Source organism: Limulus polyphemus, unplaced genomic scaffold (assembly GCF_000517525.1).
Source record: "Limulus polyphemus unplaced genomic scaffold, Limulus_polyphemus-2.1.2 Scaffold367, whole genome shotgun sequence".
NCBI lineage: Eukaryota > Metazoa > Arthropoda > Merostomata > Xiphosura > Limulidae > Limulus > Limulus polyphemus.
The window spans coordinates 319,513-332,719 of record NW_013665977.1 but is presented as its reverse complement, the minus strand read 5'-3'; the positions used below and the strand labels follow the sequence as shown (position 1 = coordinate 332,719).

Genomic DNA, 13,207 nt, shown 5'->3' with positions numbered 1-13,207 from the left:
AATAAATCCATAAGATTAAAGAGATAGAAATAGTACGAATACAGAAGAAAGTAGTCGTTTCGAGAGCGTACGTTGCTCAGGTAATCAGACTTGAAGAATCATAAATACAACTGTCTGCCATCTATGTCTTACTTCACTGGTAAGAATAATAATAAAAAGCTAACGCTTTCCTTGTACATAAAACTAAAGCTAGATAAAATAACTTCTTCTCACAAATACGTAGATGTTATGGCTTTTCCTCCAGATTTGTTTGCCGAGAAATAAAGCTGCTCTAACAAGACCTGATAATATTGTAAATTAGCTTCTTTTCTATAGCAGCACCACGTAAATAAAGCTGCTCTAACAAGACCTGATAATATTGGATTAGCTTCTTTTCTATAGCAGCACCACGTAAATAAAGCTACTCTAACAAGACCTGATAATATTGGATTAGCTTCTTTTCTATAGGAGCACCACGTAAATAAAGCTGCTCTAACAAGACCTGATAATATTGTAAATTAGCTTTCTTTCTATAGCAGCACCACGTAATTAAAGCTGCTCGAACAAGACCTGATAATATTGTAAATTAGCTTCTTTTCTATAGCAGCACCACGTAAATAAAGCTGCTCTAACAAGACCTGATAATATTGTAAATTAGCTTCTTTTCTATACAGCACCACGTAAATAAAGCTGCTCTAACAAGATTTTATAATATTGTAAATTAGCTTCTTTTTATAGCAGCACCACATAAATATCGTAATTAATTGAACAATTGTCAAATTTTAGCTCAAGACTGGAGACTGTAGCACTTGCATTTACTCTACAATAGCTCTTTGTTAAAGTATCGATGTTCTGTGTAAGCTAACACTCGTTGTAATATGAATAAATGTCAGTGTTTGTTTTCTCTATAAGATGGTAAACTAAAATCGTTTCAGTGAGATATTTCAGACTATACGTATGGCAAACTAAAATCATTTCAGACTATACGTATGGCTAACTAAAATCATTTCAGTGAGATATTTCAAACTATACGTATGGCTAAATAAAATCGTTTCTGTGCGATATTTCAGACTATACGTATGGCTAACTAAAATCGTTTCAGTGAGATATTTCAGACTATACGTATGGCAAACTAAAATCATTTCAGTGAGATATTTCAGACTATACGTATAGCTAACTAAAATCGTTTCAGTGAGATATTTCAGACTATACGTATGGCTGTGAACTTTTACATTTGTCAGTGCCAAACAACGTGAAGAAGAAAATTGTATTATCACTTCATCGTGATTGTCTTTTTTATTATCTATAAATTTAAAGAAGACTAAGTGATTATTGGGTAAAGACTTCAACATGGGCTTCAAGCTATGATCCTGCATAACAGACGTTCAATACTAACAATCAATAAACCGAGTGCCCTCTAGGGAAGCTTTAAGCTGTTTGAATACGAACTAAATTATTTTCCTTCTGTTTTCAATGTAACAAATTTTTATGTGACAAAAACAAAGGTTATATCAATGTGTAAGATACAAGGCTGGTCCTGTTTATGTTTCTGTTGGTTAAAAAATCTGATTTAAGTATTTTCAGGTGAAGGGAATTCTAAGTTTAGGAAACTATAAAGACGTTAATGATAACTTACTGAGCTAAGCTTCTGAGTCCGTTTTTTTAAAGTTTCGCCCCTCAGTGGCATAGCGGTATGTCTGCGGACTTACAACGTTAGAATCCGGGTTTCAATACCCGTGGTTGGCAGAGCACAGATAGCCCATTGTGTAGCTTTGTGCTTAATTACAAACAAACAAACCTTCTTTAAAGTTTATAAATACTTATAAATTACGTGTGCCTTATAACCAACTTTTTATCTTATAATGTGTGATAGAAATTAATCGAACATCAAGTAACAAAATAATGAGCATGCACACAAAAACAAGGTAATAAGCTTTATATCGCTTAGTAACCTGGATAACAAATATAACTCGTTCCAACACAAGATTACAAACTAGCAACGCATTAATTGTACATTAAAACAGTACAAACTAACGACATTATTATACTCTACAAATTAAATAATTAAATTTTCGAGTAATCAGCACTCATCCATGCTTACCTAGTGGAATTCCTTTTGTCGTTAGATGAACGTAATTTGGTACAAATATCTATCTATATATTAAAGCCATGGGGGCAAGACTGATAAATTTATTAACCATCAGAGGCATTATGGGATATGTTTTGAAAGGAATCCTTGAAGTTTTAAGCGTTTTATTATTTTTTTTTGGGGGGGGGGCAGTGTCTGTTACTTAGATAGGCGTCTGAAACTGGAGAATGGAAGTTGTTGAAAAGTTATTAATTGTTTACACTACAGTAGGCTTAGGCCCATTGCTTTAGTATTATAGGGTTTACAACACACTTGATTTACTCGCTATTAGAATATTTTGCATGAAATAAGTTTTTCCTTCTGTTGATTCGAAAAAGAAAAAAAAATCAGATGCTGTCAAACGTGATATTCTAATGACATGCTCCATCCTCCCTCAGTAAATAGTAAAACTAATTGAAGGCTTCAATAGACAATGCGATTAGACGGTAAAGCTTCAACGTTCCAAATTTTTTGTTTTACTAAGCGGCACTACTGCCAATTTGTTTTATACAAAATTAGCAATTTGTAAAATAAATGAAAATCAAATGTTTTCTGATCATGTTGACACGAAAGTAAAAAAACATGGTAATTCAATCATTTTTTTCACCTTACCTTACAAAACAACGTGCACTGTGTTCTATTCGGTTCACTAATCATATGGAGTACACAATTCCGATGAATTTATTAAGTGGTCATTTTAATAAGTAAACGATTAAGAAAAAAAACAGCATTGATCGGAAATATCGATATAATCCTGAACATATAAAAATAGTACCTTTTCGCGGATATTTCTAAAATATAAACTGTAAATTAATATTCTTCAATCGTCCTTCATATAGAAAGGGCAACAGTGATTTGTTTGCGTAAATGACTGGATTAATATGTCGTGTGAAACAAGCCGGAATATTGCCTGTGTTTTGATAAAAGTTAAAAGTTATAGTAAGGGCAACAATGATTTGTTTGATGCGTGAGTAAGTGAGATTAATATGTCGTGTGAAACAAGCCGGAATATTGCCTGTGTTTTGATAAAAGTTAAAAGTTATAGCAAAAAATAAAAAAGCCACATGTGTAAATGCTTCGTCCGACATCAAACGATCGTAGTACTTTCAACATTTTTTGAGCGAAGTCAAAATTGTGTGTAATATCCAATAGAAGACTAACAAATTTGTTGGTGTGTTAATCTCTAAGCTCAAAACTGTGTTGCACCTAACGTAGTTGTTCCTCAAATACTGCATTACTTCTGAAAAAAACAGGAACTATGATATAAGAATATTAGATATAACAGCAACACTCGTTCTTTACCCTATTTAAATATTCAAAATGTAAACACAAAATCAAAGAAAAGGTTACCCTCTAATTCAAATAAACCGCAGATAAACTCTTGCTGTGAAACAAGCTTTTAAACACCATTTGGAACAGTAAATGTTATTTGGTTGCTATCTCTGATAAACTAGCACAGTTGCAGCTAGACATTTCCAATCAAATGTTTGAAAATAGCGACTACTCTGTCGTCGAACAGGATTATGTAATAAATTTCGAAATGTTTGAATGCACATAAACGCATATGGCGTTGTTATTAATCCTGTTAACATGACCTTTCAACTGGGTCGCAACGGACCATTCATAGTTAGCTGTATCCGTTTTAGATACCTGGCAGTCTTTATCTTATCTCGAGGCAAAGGTATAGCCAGCTGGATCATGGTCTAAGCTCGTGCTGACAAACAGAAAGCTTTCTTTCCTGAGTCGCGGGAAAACACGGGAAGCGCCATATTCAGTAGAAAATTGTAAGATAGCTTAAATGTTGTGAAAATTAGTAATTCTTCCCGCTGATCTAAACGCATATACGGTGTACTGTGTTTTTATTACTATCTGTCATCCTAAGATCAAACCCTTCTTAACGTTCGGAGCACTATTGTTGTTGTTGTTGGATTTGCTTTTAAAGACTCATTTTTGTGTATGGGCTTCGAACTCACCAGCTTAAACTATTAATCCAGACAAGAACAGTCGAGAAATAATGATGTACAACGAACGCTGGTCTGATTGCACATTCATACAAGATCCAGGAGCTCTTCAGCATTTTCAAACACCATGTGACGACCATTCCGACATCGGGGGATTTCGGTTTGTGCTTCTTATATTTATCTGAGCCTCTCTTGTTTGTATAAGCAACAAGTGCATTGAATCAAATGTTATCTGATGAAATATATAATAATTGTTTGTTTCTATTGGATGATGCTACTTACGCCCCGGGGGCTTCCAATGGAAGTAGAAATTTGCTAAATAATCATTATTTGAAATAATTGAATTTTATTTTATCATAGTTATTTTCTATAAAATATTAATACACCATTTTATATATTTCCTTCAAAAATGCATTTGGCCACTAATAGATTTAAAGAATGCTAACGAATTCATAAAAGTTTGACGTATGAGGAAGATGATGAATAATTATATTAATAATAGTAAGTAACTTATAATGTTGTACGAAAATGTAGATTAACAATATTAACCTAATACAAAACAGTTCGTCGTAACTCACCGGTTATAAAAAGCATACAAATAATATGATTAGTCTTGTTTCAAAATTTACTTAAATTTGTATATTTTTCAATATTAATAAGTTAGATGCTTTCTAGCCAAGGTACGGTTTTAAGGAAATAAGTTTAGATTCGTTATGGTGTCAAAACTAAGCTGGAAGGTGAGAAAGATGAAAGCATTAGAACCGGTTTTTCCAATGCAATTCTCTTTGTTTTCTCTCCTTGCTAAAAAAATATAAAAGTAAACGAGTTGTCTGGTTAGTGTTTACGCAACCCAACAAATCATTTGAGATTTTTGAAGAGTAGTCTGTAATTTTATGTATTTTCGAAGGATTTCACATTCATCTTTATACTCATGGTGCCTTTGAATCTAGCGGTTTAATTGCAGCTTGACGAATGATTTTGCTGAGCAAGTACACCACCGTAATTTTTTCTATATTATATTTTTTTCGTACGACCTTAATCCTATTCTGACATGGGATTAGCCGATCGGGTCTTCCCTGACCCAAGGTGCATATCTTGGTTTTAGCCAGGGTTTTTTACGGTAACTTTTATTTATCCGGGCTTGGGACCGAAAGGTTCAGTTGGAAGAAGCATGAATGAGTCCTCCTTTTTTATATATACAACACAAATATCTATATTAATTAATTAAGGTAGACGTTTTGATTACTAACTAATATTACCATGGCAACAATAATGAATAGAATTGCAATAATTCTACCCTTGTCTGATAAACCCAATCAATCCAAAAATATCTTCAAAATGTATTCTTTGTGAAAAATGGAAATTGTAAGCATGGTAAATTATGTAATTTTTTTTCAAGTAATTGTTTTGTGCAAAACCGATGGGCCGGAAAAGTTTTTCCTTTGTTTTCTAAGGGCCAGGGTTGGTGGCCGGACTGTGAATCTGGTGAATTCTGGAGATTCATTGTCGCAAAAACACGATCTGCTCTTTGGGCCATCGTTGCGCAATAAGAGTGACGCTAAGATTCTAGTATTCAATCACACAAAAGTAGCCATAGAAGTGGGTGCTATTGAACTAGCTGCCTTCCCACTAGTTCATCAGTTCAACACGACGTACGGATATGAGCAGATAGCCCCTGTGTAGCTTTACGTGTAATTCCGAAACAAACAACTGGAAATGAATTTCCTTAAGCCTACATATTTTACTTACTCTACGTGTAGAAAACGCCATATGGACAAATTAACAATAATTAACAAAAGGAAATTTAAAATGAGCTGAATTTAAAATGCAGACACAAACCCAATTACGACAAAATGTGATTGGAAAACGTATTTTCAGATTCCAATTTTAATTACAAATCAATATATAGAACTTGGCTTGATGTCGGGGATATTCAAAGTTCACGTAAGAGGCACTAAACATGAACGAAAAGAACGTTGTTTGTGGAGTATATGTTGATATTATTCGTAAAGTTATTTGGTCTTTGCCACTTCTCACTAAATCTCAACATTATCAAGTTTACGAATAACTATTGGTATTAAAAATTTAAATACTCTAATACAAACTCGTTTTAATTTTTCTTCTATAATATAAATATATTTTAAAAGCTGTACTCTAATATAAACGTATTTTGAAAATGGGCCTAATACTAAAGTCTGATGCTTCGCCGTAAGAAGATATAAAAGTCTTGTTAATACTATGATTTACAGTAAGCACACCACCAACTACCCTATCCAAACAATATAGCAAACAGATAAGACAGCGTGGAAAACTGTCGAGGAATTTAAGCATCTCAAGTTAGTTTGCAGTAAACAATTTGGGTGCACATCGACTGCATTCAGTTGAACAAAAATATGTGTGAATCGTTCACATCAACAACAAGAACTCTTCACAATTGCATCACAAAATTTAAAATGTGAATTTAGTGGTAAAGTAACTTTTTTGTTCATTCGTAAGACCAGCCCCCCCAGTGGCACAGCGGTATGTCTGCAGACTTACAACGCTAGAAACCGGGTTTCGATACCCGTGGTGGGCAGGGCACAGATAGCCCTTACGGAGCTTTGTGCATACTTAAAAACAAACAAACAAACAATCGTAAGACCATTACGTTATTCCACTGACTTTTCTTTACTTTTTGTTCATTCATAAGACCTTACGTTATCCCACTCACATTTCTTTACTTTTTTGTTCATTCATAAGACCTTACGTTATCCCACTCACATTTCTTTACTTTTTGTTTATTCATAAGACCTTACGTTATTCCACTCACGTTTCTTTACTTTTTGTTCATTCATAAGACCTTACGTTATTCCACTCACGTTTCTTTACTTTTTTGTTCATTCATAAGACCCTTACGTTATCCCACTCACATTTCTTTACTTTTTTGTTTAACAAAAAATAAAGAAACGTCAGTGGAATAACGTAAGGTCTTATGAATATTCATAAGATCTTACGTTATTCCACTCGCGTTTCTTTATTTTTTGTTTATTCATAAGATCTTACGTTATTCCACTCACGTTTCTTTACTTTTTGTTTATTCATAAGACCTTACGTTATTCCACTGACGTTTCGTTGACACTTTTTCACAGCAATTTTACCCTTTATCACTTAATAATTTTCCTTCAACTTATTACTCACAGATTACAAAATATCTTAAAATATAAAATTTAAATTTGGTTATCTTAATTTTGAGGACAACTAATCTTCCAAACTATCTTATGTTAAAAATCACATTAAATAATTAATTAAATAACTCTTTCTGAAACTATTCTCGGAGAACTGTTTAACTATTTAGCAAAAACTGTTATAATCAACAACAATTGTGTGAAAAATCTTAAATGTAAAAACGTAACCTCAAACAACCAAGACAAATTGAGGCGAACAACATGGATGGTGTGTTCTAAAAGTTTTACTTTGCTATTAACATACATCTATAGTATATTAAAACTTTTGCAGTACTTTATTATAAACATGTGGAAAACTTCTGCTTCATTGTAAACGACCTCTAACCTTTATTTTAATAAAAACACAACTAAATGTTATACTCCACTACAGACATACTCTTCTATAGGCGAACACAACTAAATGTTATACTCCAATACAGACATGCTCTTCTATAGTCGAACACAACTAAATGTTATACTCCACTACAGACATACTCTTCTATAGGCGAACACAACTAAATGTTATACTCCAATACAGACATGCTCTTCTATAGTCGAACACAACTAAATGTTATACTCCACTACAGACATACTCTTCTATAGCCGAACACAACTAAATGTTATACTCCACTACAGACATACTCTTCTATAGACGAACACAACTAAATGTTATACTCGACTACAGACATACTCGTCAATAGACGAACACAACTAAATGTTATACTCCACTACAGACATACTCTTCTATAGCCGAACACAACTAAATGTTATACTCCACTACAGACAATACGTTTATATTAAATTACAGTTTTTAAAATACGTTGGTATTAGAGAAAAGCTTATACAATACCTTTGCATAGAGTACAACTTTCAAAATACGTTTATATCAGAGAACAACATTTAGAATATAACAAAGTGCAGCGTTTAAAGTTCGTCTATAGAAGAGTGTCTATAGTGGAGTATAACATTTAGTTGTGTTCAACTATAGAACAGCATGTCTGTAATGGAGTATAACATTTAGTTATGTTCGTCTATAGAAGAGCTTGTCTGTAGTGGAGTATAACATTTAGTTGTGTTCGTCTATAGGAGAATGTGTCTGTAGTGGAGTATAACATTTAGTTGTGTTCGTCTATAGAAGAGTATGTCTGTATTGGAGTATAACATTTAGTTGTGTTCGTCTATAGGAGAATGATTTTAAAAGCTATACTCTAATATGAACTCGTTTTATTTTTTTCTGTAATATAAATATATTTTAAAAGCTATACTCTAATATGAACTCGTTTTATTTTTTTCTGTAATATAAACGTATTTTAAAAGCTATACTCTAATATGAACTCGTTTTATTTTTTTCTGTAATATAAATATATTTTAAAAGCTATACTCTAATATGAACTCGTTTAATTTTTTCTGTAATATAAACGTATTTTGAAAATTGTACTCTAAAGTAGACGAATTTTAAAAGCTATACTCTAATACAATCGCATTGTAGGAGCTCTACTCAATTAAACAAGTGTTTAAAACTGGTGCAAGGGGGAACTGTGTGGTGAATGTTTCTACTGGTGAAGGTAGTTTCGTTGAAACATTTATCACATAATTATTATTTTTTCTCTTACAGAGATTTATCAGTATCTGTTTGGCTTTGTTTCAGATTTATATTTTACTTTATAATAACTCTAATAAAAGTTGTACTCTACTAAAGAAAGCAATAAGCTAAAAAAGATGCTCAATTAGATGTTATTTTATGATGTAAGATCATATACGTGTCACAATCAAATGTTATGATCCGACTTATTGTTTCATGAAGTAGTGGTTCCTAACTGCTAGTCTACAGGATGATTTCAACCGTTCCGCAAGACGGTTAAAAACAAAGAGTTTTTAGAATGAAGCTACTTAAATATATTGTTTCACAGTGTAGTTTAAAAGTACTTTAAAAATTAATTTGGTACGAAACGGTCCGTGAATTTTTGGGTTCAGAACTACAGCTGGTCCTCAGTTGGAAAAAGGCTGGTTACCACTACCCTAAGCGATTGATATAAATAGCGTTTCAGCTATGATTTATATCATAACCCAGCTGTAATAATGTGCTCTGCGAAAGGCCTAGCCATCAACGGCGTGGAAAAGACAAGATACAGTTGAAATGTTATTATATATGTCCTTCCTACTGGAAATATGTATTGAGACATACATGAAAGAATGATTTGACTTAAATTATTATCAATCTAATAGCGATGCAAAAATCATCCACATATTAATATCAATTTGCTAAGACATTAAGCAGCAATATCGTGCGTCACTATTTACATAAGCAGTTATTGTTGAATTTTACCATAAATAAATTAACTAATGGAATACATACTGTTGTTATTATTATATGTGCATGCATCTAAGTAAATATCAATTGCATACAAAGCTATTTTAAGAGCTTACAACACTAGAATTTTGGCTCGATCTCCGCAGAGAACAAAGCATAGATAGCCCATTATGCAGCTTTGCAAATATTTGTTTTTACAGTGTATTAAATGTAAAAATCAATTTGTAATTAAGACTATCTCTTAGAGTATAAATATGAAAAATAGGCTTATAACAAACGAAAATCAATCTAAGATATAGATATCAAAAATTTTATGCTAAGTTAGAGCCAGACAAAGACCATTCCGTTTCTTGTTCTTGTTTTTTAAATTTTGCGCAAAGCTACACGAGGACTATTTTTGCTAGCCGTCCCGAAATGAGCATTGATAAACTAGAAGGAAGGGAGCCAGTCAACACCACCAACTCTTGTCTAAGTCTTTAACCAACGATAGTGGGATTAACCGAAACATTATAACGCCCCCCACAGTTGCAAGAGCGAGTATGTTCGGTGACGGAGATTCGAAGGCCACTCGGAAATTTAACTTGAATATACTTTATTTTTAAGTTGCAGCTTAGACTATTTTACAATATAGTTTCACACGTAAATATATATACGTGATTTTGTAGTCGATTCAAATCAATCCAGCGTTCAACCGAAGGCTAATAATGGTATCCACCTTTGTATTAAAAAAAGCATGTTAATTAAAAAAACGAAGCTAGAGATAAGCCTAAAATTAATAACCTTAAAAGAGTTAGGTATTGTTTTGGCGACCATACCGAAAAAACAATAATAAAAAATGAAGCTCATAAATCAAGTTTTAGAGTAACACAGGACAGAGGATGCACAATAATTACACAGGTCAGTATACATCATACAAGCTTCTACAAATATATTAAACGTGACATCAAGTTCTCACAAGAGCACATCAACAGAAAAAATATATAATTACAGGTTCAAACAGCATTTCAGATATACATTTGTCTTTTATCGTCCAAGGCAGCTGGCGAGTTCTGATATTGTGTGAAAGGCCTCTTCAGCACAGAAATCTTTTTTTTTTTTTTACGCACCTCTCAATTGAAATATTTAAAGAACAAATGAAACGGAATCTGAAAAGTAAATCTGCAGAATAACATGACCCTTATCAACAATGTTGGGTCTCCTGGTGTCCAATGCTTCTTCAGCTTTGGGCGTTCAAATCGTAACTTTAATAATTAGGCCTATATTAATACAGTACATACGACGTGACAGACTAGTACAAGAAAAAAGGTAGGATACAAGATTCAAGCAAGGGTAACAAATTTAATAGGACAAAGATTCACTTATGAAGATTATTAAAATTTATGTAAGGGTAATAAGTTTAATAAAACATTGATTCACTCATGAGCGTTATCAAGATTCATGCAAGGGTAACAATTTTAATAAATTATAGATTCACTTATGAAGATTATTAAGATTTATGTAATGGTAACATGTTTAATGAAATATAGATTCACTCACGAATATTATCAAGATTCATGCAAGAGTGACGCATGTATCACATTATGACCCCTCCCGCTGTCTCAGCAATAATCTTGTGGGCTCATGACGCTAAAAATCGAGTTTCGATACCCGCGGTGGGCAGAGCACGGATAGCCTATTGTGAAGCTTTGTGCTTAACAACAAACAAACAAAAGCATCACATTAGTGGAACACAGATGATACCATACATGAATTTGCACAAAAACAACATATAAATACAGGACTCAAGCAAGGATAGCATATGTGATAAAAAACACACTCAAAAATAACATATACACAGGGCTCAAACAAAAGTAAAATATGTAGTACAGAATCAGACAAAGATAATGTGTATGATACAATATTTGCGTATATATGAGATATAAGAATAGAGGACTCAAATACAGGTGACGTATATGAAATAAGACTTACACTAAATAACACGTAGAATACAAGTTTCACACAATAAGCCTTAGACCTTTGGTACAAGACTCAAACAAAAGGAACATGTACGAGTACAATTAATCATACTTAACTCACAGAATACACGATTCACGTAAACCTTAGACCTTTGATACAAGACTCAAACAAAAGGAACATGTACGAGTGACAATTAATCATACTTAACTCACAGAATACAAGATTCACGCAAACCTTAGACCTTTGATACAAAACTCAAACAAAAGGAACATGTACGTGTACAATTAATCATACTTAACTCACAGAATACAAGATTCACGCAAACCTTAGACCTTTGATACAAAACTCAAACAAAAGGAACATGTACGTGTACAATTTATCATACTTAACTCACAGAATACAAGATTCACGTAAACCTTAGACCTTTAATACTAGACTCAAACAAAAGGAACATGTACGTGTACAATTAATCATACTTAACTCACAGAATACACGATTCACACAAAAGAAGAACTTCGATGCCAGATTCATGCAAGGTAACATATACGAGTACAAAAATCATATTTAATATATAAAATACAACACTCACACATATGTAGCGCATGCGCCAGAAGTTTTAAATGATAAACAGCATCTGTAATAAAAAACTATTATAATAACTGAAGATCCATATAAAGCTAGCACATGGGTTTATTTGTTTGTTTACCATTTTCGCGCAAAACTACATATAGGTTCCCTAATTTTTGAACTGATCATTTAGAAGGAAGGCAGCTAGCTAACAGCATTTATTTTGTAGCTATTTTTGTCTGATCTAATGGTGTGATTAGACCTTCACTCTTATATTGCACCTACGGCCCCAAAGTGTCCTGGATGTGTTTTTGAAACAACAGGACACAAACTCTGAACCCTCTGAGTTACAGACTGACAACACCAATATATGGAAAATAAATTTGTTCAACAAAATGTAAAACACAAGAATTATGTATAGTGTACATCATTTATAAATACTACTACTTTCCTCTCAACAATTACGTCAATAGCACATATATGGCATCCATATCACACAAGAATAACGTAATTATACCATGTGAAAATCATGCAGTATAATAGATACCATATAACAAACACGCAGTATAACATATACTATACAACAATCATGCAGTATAACAGATACTATACAACAATCATGCAGTATAACATATACTATACAACAATCATGCAGTATAACAGATACTATACAACAATCATGCAGTATAACATATACTATACAACAATCATGCAGTATAACAGATGCTATACAACAATCATGCGGTATAATAGATACTATCCAACAATCATGCAGTATAATAGATACTATACAACAATCACGCAGTATAACAGATACTATACAACAATCACGCAGTATAACAGATACTATACAACAATCACGCAGTATAACAGATACTATACAACAATCACACAGTATAACAGATACTATACAACAATCACGCAGTATAACAGATGCTACACAACAATCATGCAGTATAATAGATACTATCCAACAATCATGCAACATAACAGATACTATACAATAATCACGCAGTATAACAGATACTATACAACAATCACGCAGTATAACAGATACTATACAACAATCACGTAGTATAACAGATACTATACAACAATCACA

The 13,207-nt window shown here is 32.7% G+C and overlaps 1 protein-coding gene across 1 annotated transcript in view; it reads left to right on the top strand.

Moving 5' to 3' along the window:
• Positions 1-3,928: 3,928 nt before the first annotated feature.
• The window catches only part of LOC106457735 (homeobox protein Hox-A5-like), a 40,856-nt gene continuing 31,577 nt past the window's right edge, over positions 3,929-13,207 (top strand). Inside the window, exon 1 of the mRNA XM_022383757.1 lies at positions 3,929-4,228. Coding sequence (XP_022239465.1) covers positions 4,122-4,228 — 107 coding nt within the window. The 5' untranslated portion in view covers positions 3,929-4,121. The remainder of the gene's footprint in view (positions 4,229-13,207) is intronic.